We start from the raw sequence: 20,320 nt of genomic DNA, 5'->3' as shown, positions 1-20,320 counted from the left end.
TTTTACCTTCTCTAATTAATATCTTCTCTTTTGGTTTATCTGCTTGTGCTCAGTATTTTTAACTGAATTTTTTTTCTTCCTGAATCCTTTGGTAATTTCAGTCTTTTCCCTTTAGATTTCCTCATTACATATTTTCTTATTCCTCCTTTGATGATATTTTCCCTGAAGGCTAGATCTCAAATCTATCCCAGTTTTCTTCCATCTTGGGGAATTCATTTTTCACTCACTTCAATCTATGCCCCAAATGGCTCCTAGGGGGACAGAGATAGCTTCAGCCAAATGCATATGTTCTGTCCTTCAGGCCTGTTAGAGTCCCACACATTCTGGTGGCAGTTTCCTTGCTTCCTTATTCCTCTGACTGGCTGACAATAATCCAGTGCAATTCTGTCCTACCATCCCAGATAGAGAAGATTTTCTTTTTTCTTGCATTTCTTTTTTTTAATTAAAACTTTTTATTTTCAAAATATATACATGGGTAATTTTAATATTCACCTTGTGTTTTAATTTAATATCAGTCTTCTCTCCCATATAACTAAATTTGTGACAATTAAGCCTCTTGGAGAGACAATGTGATATAGTGATTAGAAAGCTGGTCTTGGAGCAGAAAGGCATGGCTCAGTCACACTGCACCTTGTATTCTAATTTTTAAAATCTTGTGTTCTAATTTTTTCTTTCCCTTCCCCTCACCCTCTCTCTTAGAAGCAAGTAATCCAATATATGTTAAACATGTGCAGTTCTTCTATACATGTTTCCACAATTATCATGCTGCACAAGAAAAATCAGATCAAAAAAATGAGAAAGAAAACAAAATGCAAGCAAACAACAACAAAAGTGAAAATACTTTGTTGTAGTCCACATTTCCTCTCTCTGAGTACACAGATGGCTTTCATCATCACAAGATCATTGGAACTGGCCTGAATCATTTCCACTTCACAGCACAGAGTTGAGCCATTGAGGGAAAGTAGCATTCAGTTCTGTTCTTTGTTGTGTTGGAATGGTAGACAGAGGGCAGGTGGAGGGAGGTATCCTAGACTACATTAGTTTCTGGGTGGGTCCCATGGCACAAGTCCGGTTGTGTCCGGCTACCAGAGAATATGCAAGTATGCTTGTGGATACAGTATATTGAATAAATAGATAAAGAATTAGCATTTTCTGCTGTTAGTACATCTAGTTGTTTTCCTGTTGGGATTCTTGGTGTCTCAGGCTGTAGAGATAACTGCAATTGCATTACCTTTTGTGTATAATTCTTTATTTTAGAAAAGTTTCAGGGCTCATAAAAATTGGAAAAAATGTCTTATGCATCATCTTATTGGATATTACTTGGAATATGTCCTCCAATGTGTATTCCAGTTAGACAGATGAAAAAATTAGGATGAGTTGAGTCCTAACAAGTAATTTTGATACCCAGCATATGCAAAATGAAGAGTTCTAGGACAAGTCTCCTCAAACTGACTTGGTGATTTTTGGTCAACTTTGTGAAAATGACTTTTTTTTTTTTTTTGAAACTGATTTGTGCAGAGATTTCCTAGTAAGGGACCTTAGCTAACAAATCAACCATTCTCTTCTCGGAAACATATTGTTTTAAAGAAATGCTTAGAGCATTGAGAGATTAAGTGTCTTGCCCACAGTCACACAAGGTGAAAGAGACATGACTTGAGCCCAGGACTTTCTGACTCCAGGATTGTCTATCATCCAAACCACAGTAGCTTCTGTGAAAATAATACAAGTAGGGACAAAAACCATGCTTGAAGTTTCAAGGGTATAGGGAACTCTCAAAAGGAGGAAGCTTCTACTAAAGCATATCAACACCCTCCTGCAACTTAAAGTCTTAAGAGATTTGCCTAGACTACTTAGGCCCATGGCTTAGAATCAGCATGACTTTGAGCCATATCTTTCTGTTCCAACACCAGCTTTCTAATCACTCTATCACATTGCCTCTCCGAGAGGCTTACATACAAGAAGTACTTGTCACAAATTGAGTTGTATGGGAGGGAAGCTGATATTAACCCCATAGTGGAATACTGAGAGATCTCAAGGCCATTTCTGGGGCAGTTAGCTCTTAGGGGAGCAATTAGGGATGGAGAGCAGGATAGAATTATATCTAGAAGAAGTTTATCTGGAGTGCAGTTTTCCAGTGCTGACTAATTATTTTTACCATCTAGATGTAACTCTTTTGTGTTTCTGCAGTACTGAAATGTGCTACTCAGATGTAAATGGCACTAATTTAAAATTTGTACAATCTTCTAAAACCATTTTTTAATTATTGTGCCTTCTAAATTTCACTGCCTTGAAAAGACCTAATCACCACATCCTAGTTAGAGCTCCATGAGGAAAAGAACAAATGAACCTTTTTCTAACCCTCGGCTTTTGGAGGCCATTGAAAGACTATTAACAAGTGGATATTTGTCTTATTTGTTGTTATCTTAATTCAGGGACTGTGTTATTTTGAACCTAATCAATGTAATAGTGAACATTCCCATATGGAATTTTACTATAGTATGCCTACAGGTCTGTTCCCCTTGATTTTACTTGCACTAAAGATGACCAGATTAAAGATTGTCCAATATAGAAATGAAAATAACCCCCATGTCTTCATCCTGGGGGCAGCTAGGTCGTCAGAGACCTGAGTTCAAATCTGGCCTCAGACACTTACTGGCTGTGTGACACTAGGCAAGTGACTTAACTTTGCTTGCCTCAATTTCCTCATCTATAAAATGAGCTGGAGAAGTGGCAAGCCGCTCAAGTTATCTCTGCCAAGAAAACCTAAAATGGAATCAGGAAGATTGGACACAACTGAAAACTAAACTCATCTAGGACACTGAAACATGATAAGGAGATAAGCAAAAGTTCTGAATGTTTCTAGTAACTGCTGTTGGTGTGGGTTCTTCCTGTCTAATTCTAGCTAAATAGACTGTTTCTCCCCAGGCCCTATGGCAGAAGAGAATCCTTCTTTAACAAACAAAACCTGGAGGTCCTTCCCCCCTCATCCCCCCACCCTGTTCATATCAGAGTCCTTGAAGAAAGGCCCTTCTGCCAGGACCAAGCACAGAAGGCAGCTTTGGAGCTGAGTCCATTGGGAGGAACCTGCCAAGAAAGGGGGCAGACAAGTCCCAGTGTAGAATTCTCTCTCTTTGTTTCTTTGGAGAAAAATCTAAAGATTGAAAAAAAAAGATTAAAATCCTTTCTTATTAGAGAAGCTGTCACATCTACTTTGGACATTATTCTCCTAATCCCTTGGAGCTATAGGGATCCTGAAGAAAGAGAAAGAATTAGCCAGTTGTAGTGTAGGACTGACCATATATGCTGGGTTCTGAGAGAGAGGAGGGAGTTTCAATGGGCTAACTTTTGAGAAATGTTCAGTTGGTGGTGACTGTTTGCTGAACCCCTCTGGGGCATTGCTGCATTCCAGCATCCCAGGGCCAGAGCCAGAACTAATTTTGCATGTGTTGAATGCTGGAAGGGAAAAAGTTGGGGGAAGGCTGAATAAGTTATGGTGTATGAATGCAATGGAATATTATTCTATAAGAAACAATCAGCAGAGGTAATAAATGTACAGAAATCTGCAAACCCATAGAGAAGCTAGGAGGTATAGTGGACAGAGCATCAGCTTTGGAGTCATGAATACTCAAATCTTCCTGAGTTCAAATCTGGCCTCAGACACTTACTAGGGGTGTGACCCAGAACAAGCCACTTAACCCTGTTTGCTTCAGTTTCTTCAACTGAAAAAGGAACTGGAAAAGGAAAGAGCAAACTACTTCAGTAATTTTTCCAAGAAACCCCCAAATGGCTGACAAAGCATTGGACATGGTTAAACAATAAAAATAACAAAGTGATATGCAAATGCTATCATCATCATTATTTGTGTCAGCTATTGTTATTTACTTTTATGATATCCAGCAATCACTTATTCAGATTGTGTGGCTTTGGACAAATCATTCAAGTGTAGGATGTTTTCTTCAAATGGACAACTGGATGACCTCTAAGATCTCCTGGTGCTTTGTGCAATTAGATATTACAGGTATTATCCTTCCTGTTGTCCTGATGAGGAAACTGAAAGAGGTTAAGTGACTTCTCATACAAGTCATATAAGGACCCAGAGTCTCTCCTAAGTCCTAACTTAATGTTCTCATCCTTCAATGTTCAGTAACATTCCAAGAACACCAAATAATCGGTTATAGCTGGGTTTTGGATCTAGATCTTCAGACTATACCACTATACCCCAGTTCTTCTTCTCTAAGTACCAAGATGGCAGGATGGTTTTAGACTATGGAAAAAGATAAGATGTAATCATTTGTCCTCCCACCCAGTGAATGAATGATAAGCTATCCTGTTGTCCATTAGGCAAAGAAAAAAAAAATGAAAATAGCATATTTTGATTTGCCATCAGGAGTCATTTGTAATTGTCTTGGATCATTGTATTGCTAAGTAAAGTCATATATAGTTGATCATCACACATTGTTGCTGTTTCTGTACACAATGTTTTCTTGGTTCTTTTCATTTCACTTTGTATCAGTTCATACTTTTTTTTTTCATGTTAGGAAAAACTTTCTAAATGGGTCTCAGTGTCCAAAAGTAGAATATACTATTTGAGAAAATAGTGGTAACCTTGGAGATCACCAAGTAAAAGTTGACCCACTTGTCACCTCTTTTATAAAGGGAATTTTTGTTTTTTCTAGTATGGATTAGATGAAATGACTAACTCAAGACTCTATGAGGACTTGTAATGTGGGCAGGAAGCCATGGCATTTATTTTTCCAGGTGTTTTGGGTTGGAAGGGGAGGATCTGAAACAAGGACAGGTGAAAGCTGCAGAATGAATGGGGTCATTTATTATTCCTTTCAATGGGCTACATTCCCTTCCCATTAAAACTAACAAAGTTCAGAGCTTTCTAGTGCCGGAGGCCAATTCCTGGCTAGGAACTTGAAACAATCTAATCACTTATTCATTCTGTGGTTAGAGGAGCATAAAATTTGAAACTTTGATTTTACAGACGTGGACTGTGAGATACAAAAAAAAGAAGTAATTTACCAAAGATCACACAGCTTAGGCACTTAAACCTGTCTCTTTCTAACTCTCAGGCTAGGGCCATTTGAATCTATTTGATAGTCAAAAACTATATATGCACAAAGTTAGACCTGCCTGAAACCATTCTACTGTCCATTGGGATATCAATACCCATTTTAAAACTAGACCTGTGGAAGAGTCATTCCACATTCATATTTCTATATTTGAAATTGCATATCAACCATCCTATGGAGTAGGGTAGGGGCAAAATATTTAAGGAAGGGAGAAGTGAGGAGATGATAAAACTCGGGCCCAGGAAGTCCCCTAAAGAAGTCTCTCTACCTGGCTTCCTGATATACAAGATATTAGAAATATAATTCCATATCCTGGGATCAGAGTTCTTATTTACTCCTCTCAACCAAGGCTTCCCTTGTATGTGGGATCAATGTTCCAATCCCTCCCCCCACGTTAATCTAGTTTTCTCCTCAAAAGTGAAAGAGCTGATCTAGAACTTGATTAACTTGTGGAATCAAGATGCCCTCTTGGGTGTAATCCCTGGTTGTCCCACAATGTCCCAAAAGAACCCAAATCACCATTTCCATATGGAAATGACATGGGGTGGGTCTACCAAACTACCTAATGAAGTACACTTATTGAAGATCTTTTCTTTGCTATGGCTAGGCTTTTGTTGACTGTTGGATGACCTTTGAGTGCCTCCTTTCATTCCAACATTGAACCTGAACTAACTGGATTAATCCTACAATATTCCTACCATATCCACTCCAGTGTGACTTGCTTAATTGGTGATTTAATGTGCAATAACTATCAAAGAAACAGCCTATTAACTATATCATTTAACTACATCATAGAATAGAAATGTACTGGAGTTGAAATTAGGAGACCTGGGATTGACTCTGATCTTTTCCTTATGACGTAGGAGACCTTTTAGCAATTGCTTAGTAACTGTTTCCTTAACTATAAAATGAAAGGGTTGATCCCAACAGTTTTTTTTAGCCTTGACATTATGTGCTCTAGGCCAGTTATAGATTCATTGACAATTCAGGTTTTCATAGCAATGTAGATAGGTTCATCTTCTGAGTTCACTCTCATTTCCAATAACTGATACTTATATTGAATTTTGCATATATTATCTTATGTTATTGTCACCATATTCTATGAGGTGCACGGGACCATCCCCATTTTACAGATGAGGAAAATTAAGTTTAAGAGTAAATGTCTTGCCCATAGTTACACAGGTAGTAAGTGTCAGAGTCAGTATTTGATTCCTAGGTCTAGATTGAATCTTAAATTCAGGATTCTTTTCAGTGCCCTGTGCTTGCAAGCTGCTAAGCCTAGGCCAGCCCTTTGAGGTGGGATGGCTAATGTTCCCTGTTTTTGGAGGGAGTTGGGGTTGGCTTGGGCCATGGGAATAAGGATGTATTGGAGACTTTAAGCCAAAACTTTAAGCCATGGGACTGACTGTCCTTTGACTAATTTTGCTTGTATGTGTCTTCTCTTACAGATATGTGGTTACTACAGATTTTAGCTGTCCTGTTTCTGATCCGTTTAATCTACTGGATCCTTAACAGAGGGAATAATGAAAAATTAGAAATGAAAGATGCATGGTGGGGCCCAGGAAGAAAGCCCAGCACACCTGAGGATGAAAGCATCCGCCCCTTCAAGGTAGAAACCTCAGAAGAAGAGATCAAGGTAAGTGAGACATCTTCCTGAAGAGAACTAAACAGAGGAGCTAGGAGACAGATGGTACAGTGGCTAGAGTGCTGGGCCTGAAGTCCAGAAGCTCTGAATAAGGGTTCCTCTGCAACCTGTAATCTTAGAGGATTGTTTGGGAAAGGCAGTGTGGTACACTGGAGAGAGAGCTGAATGACTTTGGAGTGCCTCCTTTCAATTCCAATATTGAACCTGAACTAGCAAGACTAATCCTACAATATTTCCTTTTCCCTACCACGTCCACTCAATTAGTGATTTAATGTGCAATGATTTTCATTATCACATGAAAGAAACAGCCTTTGAAGTATATCATTAGCAGCATCATAGAATAGAAATGCACTGGAATTGAAGTTAGGGAACCTAGCATTGGAGACTTTTTAGTAACTTTTGCCTACTTTTGACCCCACAGGAGCCATGCCATTGATAGTAAATAGGGTTGGGTGGATGAGAGGGTAGGATGGAGAAAAGATGAGGTAATGTAGCTGTTTTAATAACTTACTCCTCTCAGAAAGTTTCAGACTTCTTATCAATCTCTAGCTTCGTCTATGCCAGTTCTCCCCACCCCTGCCTCCCCAATCCTTCCCCCAAATATCCTGGCCACATATGGGCAAGCTAGAATGTGAGGGGTGAAAAGTAGGACTGAGATGGTTCTTTGGTCAGATGGAAGAGCTATACCTGGGAAAGCTGGAAACTTCAGCAAATTTGGCTGACTTTGGGGTTGCAGAGGGTGGGATGATATCATCTAAGGAATGGCTTCCTCCGAATGCCCTAGTACACTAGAGAAAGAGGCCACAGGTGGTGAGAATCTCTAGAAATGAGGAGACCAGTAGGGACAAAATTCGGAAAGTTTAAAAAGTAGTCTATGAACCTGGCCATCTAGTCCGTCCTCCTCATTGTAAAGATAAGGAAATAAGAGACCTAGGAAAGTTACCCAAAGTCTCAGAAGTTGTATACATCAAAGGTGGGATTTGAACTCAGATCACCTGAACTGATAATCTTTCTATTATACCATGTTGTTCCAGATGCTCTACACCTTATTTGGGTACATTCAGCATGAACATCAGAATATTTTTTAAAAGCAATCACTATAAAAAAAAAAACCCAAGTGTCTTATACTCATTTGATTTCTGGATACTAACCCCAAAACCACCTTCTCTCTCTCTCCCTTCCCTCCCTCTGTCTCTCTGTCTCTGTCTCTCCAAGTTAAAGTTGGGGAGAACACAGCTGAATTCAGCAAAATGGAAGAGAAGGGGGAGAAAACAAAGGCAGGTAAAGACAGGGATGATAGAGTAAGGGAGGATTTAGTCTTAAGCAAAGCAAACTCTAACCATAGAGAGTAGATTGTGGAAAAGGATTTAAAAGGGAAGAATATAAGGGATAAGAACTTGTGATTGGACTCTAGTTAGCAGAAAGAGTCAGGGAAGCTGAATTAAATTGTATCAAGCCTAGAGCACTGGTGTTGAGCAAATTTCTCTCTCATCACCCTCTTCTTCATAAAGAGGGTTCAGGGAAACTGAACAACACAATGACTGACACCTGGGAACTAATGATGAAACTTGTTCCCTACCTCCTAGCAAAGAGATGATGAACTTTTTTTTGGACTTGGATAGTGTAGGAATTTTTCTTTATGCATTTTTTAATCTTTTAATTGTGCATATTTGCTCCAAAGAGTTTTTTTTTCCTTTTTCAAAAGCTGGGAGAAGTTGAAAGGAAAGAAAGTGAATTTTCATTCATTGAAATTAAAATGTTTGTTTTTTAAACATCTATAGAATATAGAAATCCAGTGTTAGATGTCTATTAGATAGTTGAAGATGCAAAGACAATAAAGAAGATAGTGCTGGATCATCTTCATAGAGAAAATAAGGTTATCCCAAATGAGGAGCCCATTACAAAAGTAAAGGCATAGTATTTTGCTTGAGTATACTTATGTTACAACAGAGGATTTCTGTTGGTTATGGGAGCGGAAAGGATAAGTAAATTAGTGGTTATCTGACAAAAAAGAGAAGAAAAGAACATGAATAAAACATTTTTAAATACCATAAAATGCTTCTTTCATAATTCAGTAGTACATTGTACGTTTATGTTCATAATATAAGTTCTTGCTTAACCTTTGTTTTGCAATTATCAGACTTCTGAGATCACCTAGTCAAAGCCTTTTATTTTTAAAGACCAAAAAAAAAACCCAAAAAAAAAAACCTCTTTGATTTGCTGATTAAATGTTTTGCAGCTATCTCTAGGGAATAGAGTTATTCAGCTGAGCCCTATTTCTCTGTCACTCTTTGTTCCTGCTTCTTTCCCAATCTAGGACTTACACCAGAGGATTGATTTGGCTCGATTCACCCCACCCTTGGAGGACAGCCGTTTCCATTATGGATTCAACTCTAATTACCTTAAGAAGGTGGTTTCCTATTGGAGGAACCAATTTGATTGGAGGAAGCAGGTGGAGATTCTCAACAAATACCCTCATTTCAAAACTAAAATTGAAGGTATTTTTCCAAAATTTACCTAATTTTGCCCATAGTTCTGTGATAAAATCAGGGTCTTCTTGCCTTGGACATCAGACTCAACAGCTTACCCTAGCTTTATTCCCGGTAGGGGTTGTTTAATAAGGTAACACGAAGAGGTCATCTTATCTATCCCCCCTCCCTTAACAAGTCCAGCCACATTCAAACTATCTCAGAGCTGGAGATTTATGGCCTCCCCTTTTCATTGTTCTAGTGTTCATTAACAACCTGTCAGAAAGGTTTTTCTTATGCCTGAATCCTAGAAATCTTTAAAAAATAAAGAAACAAAACAAATACAAAGACTTACTTAGAAATGATCCTTTATAGGACTCCTTTGAAGGCCCAGGTTACTGTGTGTTCCAGAGCCCCTGGGGGCCATCTGTTTGTGCATTCATAAGACTGAGTCCTCGGATACCCTGATCTCTCTGCCACTAACAGAACATTTCCTGTCCTAAGGTAGTCTTTGAAAGTGCAGAAAGATGTTGAAAACCTCTCCATTTGTTTTTATGGAGATAACTGGAGGGAACTACCTTCCCACTCCCAGTAACCTACCCATTGACCTTCCCTATTTCCAGGAACTGCCTCAGCTCACACCCCACATCCATGTATTCCTGACCTCCTTCCCTAATACTTGCATTCATTGTTTATAGAATCACATGCCCCACACTGTGGCAAATACTAGAGAGATATAGAAATAGAATAAAGTCCCTGTCCTTAAGAGACTTTAAAAGCCTATTGGGGAGACAAGATGAAAGCCCATGGAACTAAGAAAAAATCACTTAGGGCACTGAGTGATTAGCAGTTGGCTGAGAGAGTTAGTTTCCTCAGAGGATGGTGTGTGTTGTTCTGGGCTGAAATGTGCAGCTCTGGTCCTTACCCATGGAGATCTGTTGTTTGCCCCTGGACTTCACTTTGCTGTGTTTCCTTCCAGGGCTCGACATCCACTTCATCCATGTGAAGCCCTCAAAACCACCATCAGGTCACAAAGTAAAACCATTGTTAATGGTTCATGGTTGGCCTGGCTCTTTCTACGAATTTTACAAGATCATACCCCTTCTGACCGACCCTGAGAGCCACGGCCTGAATTATAACCAGATCTTTGAAGTCATCTGCCCTTCCATTCCTGGGTATGGCTTCTCGGACGCACCCCACAAGCAAGGTATGGATGCTGTTCTGTGGGCCCCAGGGGTACACTGGTCAGCACCCCCATCACTAACCCATCATGACTAAGCTCTCCCATCAAATGTACTTCTCCCAGGGGTTCCAGGATGGGTTGTCCTACTGTCACCATGTTCCTGCAGAATGTCCCCCAGCTTTCCTTCTTACCATTACCACTAGCACCAGCTTCATAGAGGAAAGAAGGGCTGTTTGGACTGAAGAAGAAGCGGTAGCCATAGGCAATAGCTGCAGAGGGTAAAATAAAGGAGTAATCAGTTCTTTTCTGCTATTGGGAAGAGGAGAGGGAGATGTGAGCTAAAAGCCTGATGCCGCCGGGCAGCCAAGGTGAGGGAGTCAGAATCCTGGGGTCCTTTGGATGGTGGGAGTGAGTGAATGCTCGCTCCAGTGGTACAAGGCTCCCCTCTTTGGACCCCTGCTCCTGCTAATAGAGGGATAACAAAGGGCCTGGCCCCTGGGACCGAGCAGTTTAGATAGGACCCAGCGTGATTTTTTAGCTTCTGCCCACTCCTCCTTTCCCCAGGCTTCACCAGTGTGGCTGCTGCTCAGATCTTCTGTAAGCTGATGAACCGGCTGGGCTTCCAGGAATTCTTCGTCCAGGGAGGTGACTGGGGATCCCTGATCTGTACCAACATGGCTCAGATGGCGCCCTTGTGAGTGCTGTGCTCTTGTACCCTGGGTGAATATGCAGGTAGTTGTGGGTCTTACCCGCAAGGATGGAGCATCCTCCTCCCCCGAAGGGGTTCCACGCCCTGATTTGGGCTCTTGCTCCAGATCTCCCCGTACTATGTGCACAAACTCCCTGGTGCCCAGTAGTGTTTTGGAATAGGGATGTTGGCGTTCATAAATACTGCTGCCATTTAACGCCACGGACCTTTGCCACCAAGACTGACTTTTCAAAGTAGGATTTTGATGGATCTTTCCATCCTCCATTCGCAGGAACTTTTCACAGTCCTACATCTGTACTCTCGCCATAACATATATATGCACACACACACGTGTTTACTCACATTTAATTCAGCTAAATTATTTTTATTAAGTGCCTGCTATATTTAAGGCATGGTTACCAGAGGCACAGGTTGTCTCCATTCTAAAATAGGGCAAACCAGTCCCATGACAGAGTTGAGAGTAGGAATAGGGGAGGTATCCAGGGACTGGTCCTCCAAGTTCTGGCTACTGAAATGTGGGACAGACCCTGGATAGAATGACTTGTAATTCTACCACTCCTGTAACTCGGCTTCTGGAGGGAGTGGAATGAAGTCCAGTAAACACTGATCCTAAAATGGCCAGAAGCTGAATGTGGTGACTGTACCTCTTCTTTCTCTCTATGCTCCTTTTTTTAAAATAGATTTTTATTTTCCCAAATACATTCAAAGATTGTTTTCAACATTCACCTTTGTAAAACTTGGTGTTCCAAATTTTTTTTTTCTCTCTCCCCTTCCCCTAGACAGCAAGCAATCTAATATAGGTTAAATACATGCACTTGTAAACATATTTCCATATTTGTCAGGTTGTGTCCCTATGCTCCATGACTCCATCTTTTTCCTTTCCCCTGGACTTTATCCTCTACCCTTCTTTCTAGCCCCCATCTCCTCCCTCAGGGTCACCTAACCATGCCTTAAATCTCCTTTCTCTGTATTCCTAGACAGGTGAAAGGGATCCATGTGAATATGTGCTTCCTTGAGTCTGGCACCTTCTCCATTTTTCTCTCTCTTCTGATGGGACGGTGGTTCCCATGGCTTTTTGGCTTCCAGGAGAGGGATTTGCAGCTGTTGTACCCCGCCAAGCTCATCTTCAATTCTCTGTTTAGAGAATCTGGCTACATGCACATCCAGGCCACCAAACCTGATACCGTAGGTAAGAAATGACCCCACTGCCCTTCTCATGGAGGGGATTTTCCAGAGACCCAAGACTGGCAGGAAGCAAAAACCAACCTAACTCTTAAAGCAACATGCAAGTTCTTAGACTGGCCTCAGCCTTCCTACTCAATGCTAAGACTTCATACAATCAGGTTCAGTTCAGGAAGCATTTAATAAGCACCTGATACTGTGCTCTGAGAAAAGAAAGTAGGCTTTGCCCTCAGGGAACTTATATTCTTCTGGCGAAAAACAGATAAATACATACAAAATACTTGAAAAGTAAATAAAATAATTTTTATGGGGGAGGGAGGGAGGATTTGCTAAAATACAGGAGAATTGGGATAGTTGTCATGTAAAAAATAGCATTTAGATGGGCCTTGAATGGAGGTAAGAGTTACTGAGTGGCAGAGGTAAAGAGGGATAGTGTCCTGGGACCTGTTCAAAAGTCCAGGAAAATGAGGTCATTGTAAAATGAAAGAGTTGGACGAGATGACTTTTCAGGACATTTGTAGCTCTCAATCTTGTAACCCTTTGTAAAGGGACATCATGTGGAAGAAGGGCTAAATTTCTAAAATTCATGGCCCCGGAAGGGAGAACTCAGACCAATGAGTGGAAGTGATAAGGGAGACGTTTCTGCCAAGTATACAAAAGAAATCATTAAGCTTCCTTCTGAAGTTGTGAGGTCCTCATCACTGGAGGGATGCAAGCAGAGAGGTTGCCTGACTTTCTTGCTATGAAGAAGATCTTGAATTGGGTGGAAAATTGGACTTTCAGGCAGGTGCAGCAGGAATTTTTATTTCCATTATTTCTCAGTTAGGGAAACTGAAGTCTAGATGAGTAAAGTGACTTGCCAAAGAGAGCCTGACTTTTTTCCTCCATACTAGGCTGTGCATTGAATAACTGCCCCGTGGGACTGGCTGCCTATATCTTGGAGAAGTTCTCCACATGGACCAATTCAGATTATCGAAATCTGGAGGATGGAGGCCTGGAAAAGTGGGTACCATTTTTTCCTCTCTAGAGCTTAGGTGTCCACCTATACCAGAATTGGAGAATCTTAGATTAGCAGAAATCTTACCTCAACTTCTTCACCATCATCTTTATCTCTGACTCCTTATCTCTGAGGGATTAGAAATGAGGGTTTTTTGGTTAATTCACAGATCCTAATCCTGTGAGATAGGAAAGGGTCAATAGAAATTATCCACTTTTTATGGGTATGGAAGCTGAGACACATGAGGGTTAAAAATTTTTTTTACCCAAAATACATGGTGATGGACAGTGGGCAGTGTGTCCAGGAGTCTGTAGGGGGAGGAAGGCATTTAGAATATAGGACAAATTGAGGGGAAGAGATGAGGGAAAGGGGGGGGGGAATGGAACACAAAGTTTTGCAGGGGTCAGTGTTGAAAAATTATCCTTGCATAAGTTTTGAAAATTAAAAGCTTCGATAAAAAAAAAATAGAGTATAGGGCAAGGAGACAGCAAGAGATAGTTGATATATTGCTTGAGTTGGAGAAAGGAAGACAGATTCAAATCCTACTTCAGATACCTATGAGCCTTGGGCATGTCATTTAACGGCCTCAGTTTCCTCATCTGTGAAAGGACAGAGATGGAATTGATGATCTCCAAGTTCTAAGACTCTGAGCCTAATGCTTCTTTCATTCATCATAGAGACTGAGTGGAAATTTGGGAATTTCAGTCAGGGTGTCTGAGCAGGCAAGAATACATAGAAATAACTTCTAAGAAGACAACAGTCTCCGAATAGCAGGGATTCCCAGACTTGACATGCTTACTTATGCTTCATTAACTCCAACTCTGGACCTTATCCTCAACTAGCTTGTTAAATATTTAATATTGACATGAGACTTAGGGCAGGTATCTTGTGTAAATTTATTCTCCCTCAGTGCCTAGAGCCTCTATGTATACTTCAGGCATTTTAAATGAATATTTTGAATTTAATTAAATATATAGTCATTGCTTAGCCCATTGGATTGTGGATACTCACTGGGGATTGCTCATGCTCAGGCCACAGGTCAGCTCATGGCCAGGTGTTTGCTGGAGTAGTAGCTGGAGGGAGAGAAGGTTCTCATCATTTTTTGCCTGCTTGTACATTATTGTTTGCTGAACATGAAGTTTGGTCGCCCTCAGGTTTCCAGCACCGTAGGCTGTCAGACTTAGTGAATAATACATGGTACTTGTCCCAGCTGATTTTCCCTAAGACTGTGGAAGGTTGGATAAGAAAGGTGTCCCTAGTGCTCTCTTGGTAGCACGGCTCTTAGAGCTATCCAGGGCCTGTGGGTTGTTTTAGGTAAAAGATACCCCTTAGGAAGGGCAAATTGTATTGCTGGAGAACCTTGAGGTTGTTTGGGAGATACTGCTCTTCCCACATTGCTGACTTTCCAGCTCTGGCTGCATTTTTACCCATTTTCCCCGACTCACCCGTCACAATAGGGGAATTTGAATACTCCTTTCTCTCCATTCTCTCATGTTCTCCCTCCACTCAGTCACCTCTCCTTTAAGGCTCACTCCATACATATCTACTACATAATCAAAATCTTGGTAGCTGTTATCTGTCAGTCTCCAGGACACTCTTCCTTTCTTATTAAATTCAATGAGTTTCTGCCCTTCTCAATTCTTGCCTTCATACTAGAGGACTTCAACATCCATATTTATATTCTCTTCATCTTCAACTCACTTCCTCAACTTACTCATATTCCCCATGTCAGTCATCCCTTATCTTGTCATCTCCCACAAATGTACCACTTCCATGTTCATGAACTCTGAAATTCCCTTATTTGATTACACTCTAATGTCATTCTACTTTTCCCTTTGCATTCCCAAACCTATTCTTCATCCTTGCTGTGATTTCCAATCCTTCACCTTCTCAGTTCTTTCCCAGGTGGTCACCAGCACTAACTCCTTCCCCATCTTGAAACTTTAAAAAGCAATTAAACTGTAATTTTGCTTACTGTCCCTTGAGTTTCTTGCCTCTCTCCCTGCCATGCCTCAGCCCTGAATCATTCTCACCATATGTTGCTTTCGCTACTAAAAAAAATAATCACAAAACAATAACAATTGGGTTGACCTCAGATTTGTGTTATGTACCTCAAAGGGGTCCTCACTGCTACAAGGCAATCCTTTCACAGCCGCCTAATTAACTCACTATCCCATTCACTACAATACCTCTTGCTAAGTCTTTTCATTCTTCCTCAAGCCCTCCCATAGTTCTTTCCTTCTCCCCTCACACTTTTAAACTCTCACCTTACCTCATTTTTTTCACTGAAAAATGAGACTATTCTTCAAAAAGTTTCTTAGGTGGCATAGCAGATAAGAGTAAGGCAGTTAGAGTTAAGAAGGCTTGAGATTAAATCTGGCCTTAGATGCTTACTAAATTTATGACTCTGAATGAATCATCTGCCTGCCTCAGTTTCCTAAACTCTAAAAAGGAGATGATAATATAGCACATATCTTCTAGGTTTTGAAAATCAAATGAGATAATAATTATAAAATGCTAGCACAGTGCCTGGCATATAATAGGCATTTAATAAATGCTTCTTTCCTTCCCATTCCCTCTTTTTCCCTTTCCCCATCTTTTCACATCACCCCTGCCTTCTTCTCCATCACTCTTGTCTCTTAGTCCGTAGCGCAAGTGATCTCATTCCATCTCCTCTCCTCCTCCATCATCTCCATTTTCTCATCTATGTTCAATTTCTCCTTGTTTACTGGCAGCTTTCTCCTACCTGCAAACACAGACATATCTCCCTCATCCTCAAAAAGCCCTCACTAGAGAAACCCCTCCTCCCTAGCTATTATCCCCTCTTTCTTCTTCTTTCATTTTCTGCCTAACTCTGTACAGGCTGGCTTCCCATGTTATCACTGAACCAAAACTGCTCTCTCCGGAGTTAGCAGGGAATCTCTCAGCTGCCAAATTGCCTTTTCTCCATCTTTACAACCTTGTATATTTACCTATCACCCTTTTCTCCTTGATCTCTCCTGTCTCTAGGTTTCCATGATACTCCTCTATACTGATTCTCCTTCTACCTATCCGACTGCTTCTCAAAACTTCTGTTGGAGCTTCTTTCAGGTCAAGCTAATTAAGGTGGGTAGCCCCAGACCTCTATCCTGAGTTCTTTTTAATTCTGTCTTTGTTCTCTTTTACTTTGTTACCTCATCAGCTTCTGTTATCACCTCTGTGCTAATCTCCATACTTCCATCTCCAGCTGGATCTCATTACCTTTACCCCAAAATCTTACCCCCCTCTACTGAACTTTGCTGTTTTTGTTGATGTACCACCATTCTCAGCCACCCGGACTCATAATCTAAATGTCATCCTGGACTCCTCACGCCCTCACCTGCCATATCCAATCTGTTACTAAGTCCTGTCTATTTTACCTTTGAAGCATCTCTCCTATATGTCCCCTTCTCTCCTCTTATTTTGTGGCTATAAGTTCTTATCAACTATTCCACTAGCCTGCTGGTGGATCCCCCTGCTTCCTGTTTCTCCCTTCTCCAATCCTTGGATGTTTTAGTACTTCCCAAAGACACTCCCCTCTTCAGGAAATTCCAGCAGCTAGCTCCCTGTCCCCTCAAGATCACATGTGAAATCCTCTGGCATCCAAAGCCCTTCACAACCTGCTTCCCTCTGACCTTTCTAGGCTTCTCACACCCCATCATGTACTCTGAAATCCAGTCCCACAAGCCTTCTCACTCTTCATCTTCAAATTCTGGGCATCTTCACTGGCTTTTTTCCCACTCCTAGAATGCTCTACTTCCTCACCTCCTGGCTTCCTTCAAGTCCTAACTAAAATCCAACTTTCTACAGGAAACCTTTCCTCATTTTCTTTAATGCTATAAGCATCTTCTTTCTGTTGATTATCTCCAATTTATCCTGTTTATATTTTGTTTTCACATATTGTCTACCCGATTAAGCCATGAGTTCCTTTCTATACGTAATGTTTGGCACAGTGCCTGGCACATAGTAAGTGCTTAATAAATGCTTGTGGAGTGCTTGGCTTCCTATGGGGTTCAGCTCAGGGACCACCTCCTACACTAAGACCACCCTAATCTGTCCAGTTGCTAGTGCCTTGCTTCCTCACTACCCCACCCCCATACAACTTTGTGTTTGTGAATTTTTTATTTCTATTTTTCATCCAATAAAAATCATATTCATCAGCTCTTGACAATCCCAAGTTCCAAATTATTGAAAATAAAATTAATGAGAATTTATTATTTCTTAGAATCATATTTTATACCTGTTCCAATGATCTTGTGATGATGAGAGCCATCTACAACCAGAGAGAGGAACTGAAGGTGGATCACAACATAATATTTTCACTCTTTTTGTTGTGGTTTGCTTGAATTTTATTTTCTTTCTCATTTTTTGTTTTACTTTTTGATCTGATTTTTCTTGTGCAGCAAGATAATTGTATAAATATGTATGCCTATTTTGAACTTAACATATATTTTGACATTTTAACACATATTGGATCATCTAGGGGAGAGAGTGAGGGAAGGAGGGGAAAAAATGGAACACAAGGTTTTTCAAGAGTCATTGTTGAAAAAAATTATCTTCACATATGTTTTGAAAATAAAAAACTTCAATAAAAAATCACATCTTAGAAACTTAAATGAGTGCTGATGTAGCAAACACTTCTTAGCCTTTATGTCTTTATGAATATTTTAAAATTTTTTTAATAATAGCTTTTTATTTTCAAACTACATACATACAAAGATAGTTTTTCACATTCATCCTTGTAAAACCTTGTATTCCAAGTTTTTCTCCCTCCCTTCCTCCCATCCCCTTCCCCTAGACAGTAAATAATTCAATATAGGTTAAACATGTGCAGTTCTTCTAACCATATGTCTATATTTATTATGCTGCTATGTGAATATTTTATATTTGCTTCTGTTTACCATACTCTCTTCACTGTACATGATACTCCAAACCCAGAGAGACTCTGAATCCTAATGACTCCCTAAAGCCTGATCCTATCTGGGACTTTTTCTTTGATCTGTATAGGAAATATACTTTGGATGATCTCTTGACCAACATCATGATCTACTGGGTGACCTCCAGTATCATCCCCTCACAGCGCTTCTACAAGGAGAATCTTGGCCAAGGCATGGGTGTACATAAACACTCAAAGTGAGTCTTACACCTGAAGGAAAATCCCTTTGGAGAGGTGGGAGGTGCTTTTCCCTTCTTGCAAGATTTGGGACAGAATCTCTCCATCATCCAAATCTTACTTTTCACCATCCACTCTGTACGTGCCCAGTCTCGTCCTCCCTGCCTCCTTCTTACTGGACTGGAGAGGACACTTACCTGGTTGGTGCTAGGGAAAGGTGGCTGAAAGCTGTAATCTTGAATTTAACCTGAATTTCCCTTGACTCACACCAGTGAGTTAATGAATTATTTCTTTATGCATGATGATTCAGCCCCTTCTTGGGGGAACAGGGATGGGAGTAAAGCTATATGATCTACCCCTCTCACTTGACCTCTCTTGTTTTGTAGGATTAAGGTATTTGTACCTTCTGCTCTGGCTGCTTTTCCTGATGAACTACTGCACTGTCCAGAAAGTTGGGCTCGGAAGAAATTCCCGAATCTCTGCTCCTATACTCATATGCCCCAAGGGGGGCACTTTGCTGCCTTTGAAGAGCCTCTGCTGCTTGCAGAAGACATCCAAAAGTTTATAGGGAGAATAAAGGGGAAGTGAGTTTTAAGAGGAGATGCTTTCCTCCCCTCCCCAACTGCCCATCTCTCCCCATCATCTCTCAGATGCCCCAGACTCCCCCGTGACTCAAAACCATAGCTCTGATATAAATCTATAAGCAGCTTCTTGAAGATGATGATGGAAGGGAAGTGTACCAGCTCTCCTTGCCTTGAATCCCAAGGTTGGTCCACTAGTCTGGGGAAATGAAACCCCATCTTTGTGGCATGTTCCCAATATTTCTAAATTTCTCTGTGCCCCAGCTACTCAGAATTGGTCTCTGGGATGGTGGAAACGGTCTTCATTGGGAGGGAGGGCACTGGCCGCCTTGCCCCTTGTTACTTTTATCTATTGCTTATTTACGTATATAGCTTACCATGGGACAGAGCTGCCAAATGAGTGATTTTGCTCCCCTTCCCTCGATGGGCTGCAGATGGTGCAGCTTTATATTGGTAAGGGGAGTTTGCTCATCCTGGCTGTCCCATTACAAATAAATCACCGCTCACTCATCCCACCTTCCCTACGACTCTCAACACTTTTCTTGGGTCCTGAGGTTGGTAGGTTTGGGCTAGATGGCAGATGAAAAGGAAAATGGCTTTTGATAATAAATTTTTTTGCTTCACAAGAGCTCTTGAGCCTTGGACATGGGGGAAGTTGGGGGTGGAGAAAGGAGAATGGTTAGAGAAAATGGGCTCTGTGTAACAGAGACTGAGCATCCTGGAGAGTTCGTTCCAATCCTGCCTCTTCCAAATGGCATTGAAGCAAGATGCTGCTTTCTGGCATTCCTTTCATGGCCCAGCCTCTCTGGCTCACTGCCTCTAGTTCTAGATCTCATCCGGCCACCTCATGTTCAGAGGAAGAGACATGGCCAGGAGGGCTTAAATGGCTGGGCTCGGAGGTTCCAGAACTTAGGAAAAGAGACTTCGTTTCTTGCCCTCGTTTCAAAGTGAGAAGCTGAGGACTAACTCCTTGAGCTCACAGGTGAAAGCCGATGCCCCATTCCCCGCTTCCCCAGTCACCCAGCTGGTTAGCAGATTCCCAGAAACTATTGGTCCGAGTACCACAGTCCCTAGCTGGTGGGGCAGGTTCTGTGGGACCCCCATAAGTCCCTGAACCTCTGGGCCTCCAATTTCCCACTAGGATCATAGATCTAAAATTGGGAGGGATTATGGGGATTCTCACATCCTGCCAGATTATGTTTTTTGCCTGCCTCCAACAGACCAGAGTTGAGCAATTTGAGTGGATGTCCTCAACCCCTTGGGACTAATCTTGGCCCCCGCAGGAGGGCTTGATTTACAGAGCTGTTGATAGCAGCTGTTAAGCCTGCTGCTGAGGGGTGGGTCTA

The 20,320-nt window shown here is 41.2% G+C and overlaps 1 protein-coding gene across 2 annotated transcripts in view; it reads left to right on the top strand.

Moving 5' to 3' along the window:
- EPHX1 (epoxide hydrolase 1) overlaps nucleotides 1–19,600 on the top strand; it is a 45,659-nt gene extending 26,059 nt beyond the window's left edge. For both annotated transcript variants that reach the window (XM_074262624.1, XM_074262625.1), the window contains 8 exons: nucleotides 6,527–6,714; nucleotides 9,041–9,221; nucleotides 10,171–10,398; nucleotides 10,939–11,068; nucleotides 12,061–12,272; nucleotides 13,159–13,267; nucleotides 18,288–18,413; nucleotides 18,780–19,600. In XM_074262624.1, the coding sequence (XP_074118725.1) occupies nucleotides 6,527–6,714; nucleotides 9,041–9,221; nucleotides 10,171–10,398; nucleotides 10,939–11,068; nucleotides 12,061–12,272; nucleotides 13,159–13,267; nucleotides 18,288–18,413; nucleotides 18,780–18,981 (1,376 nt within the window). In that variant the 3' untranslated portion in view covers nucleotides 18,982–19,600. The remainder of the gene's footprint in view (nucleotides 1–6,526; nucleotides 6,715–9,040; nucleotides 9,222–10,170; nucleotides 10,399–10,938; nucleotides 11,069–12,060; nucleotides 12,273–13,158; nucleotides 13,268–18,287; nucleotides 18,414–18,779) is intronic.
- Nucleotides 19,601–20,320: the final 720 nt, after the last annotated feature.

This window comes from Sminthopsis crassicaudata, chromosome 4, assembly GCF_048593235.1.
Source record: "Sminthopsis crassicaudata isolate SCR6 chromosome 4, ASM4859323v1, whole genome shotgun sequence".
In the NCBI taxonomy this organism is placed as follows: domain Eukaryota; kingdom Metazoa; phylum Chordata; class Mammalia; order Dasyuromorphia; family Dasyuridae; genus Sminthopsis; species Sminthopsis crassicaudata.
The sequence above is the reverse complement of the archived record's forward strand: the minus strand, read 5'-3'. Positions and strand labels throughout refer to the sequence as shown.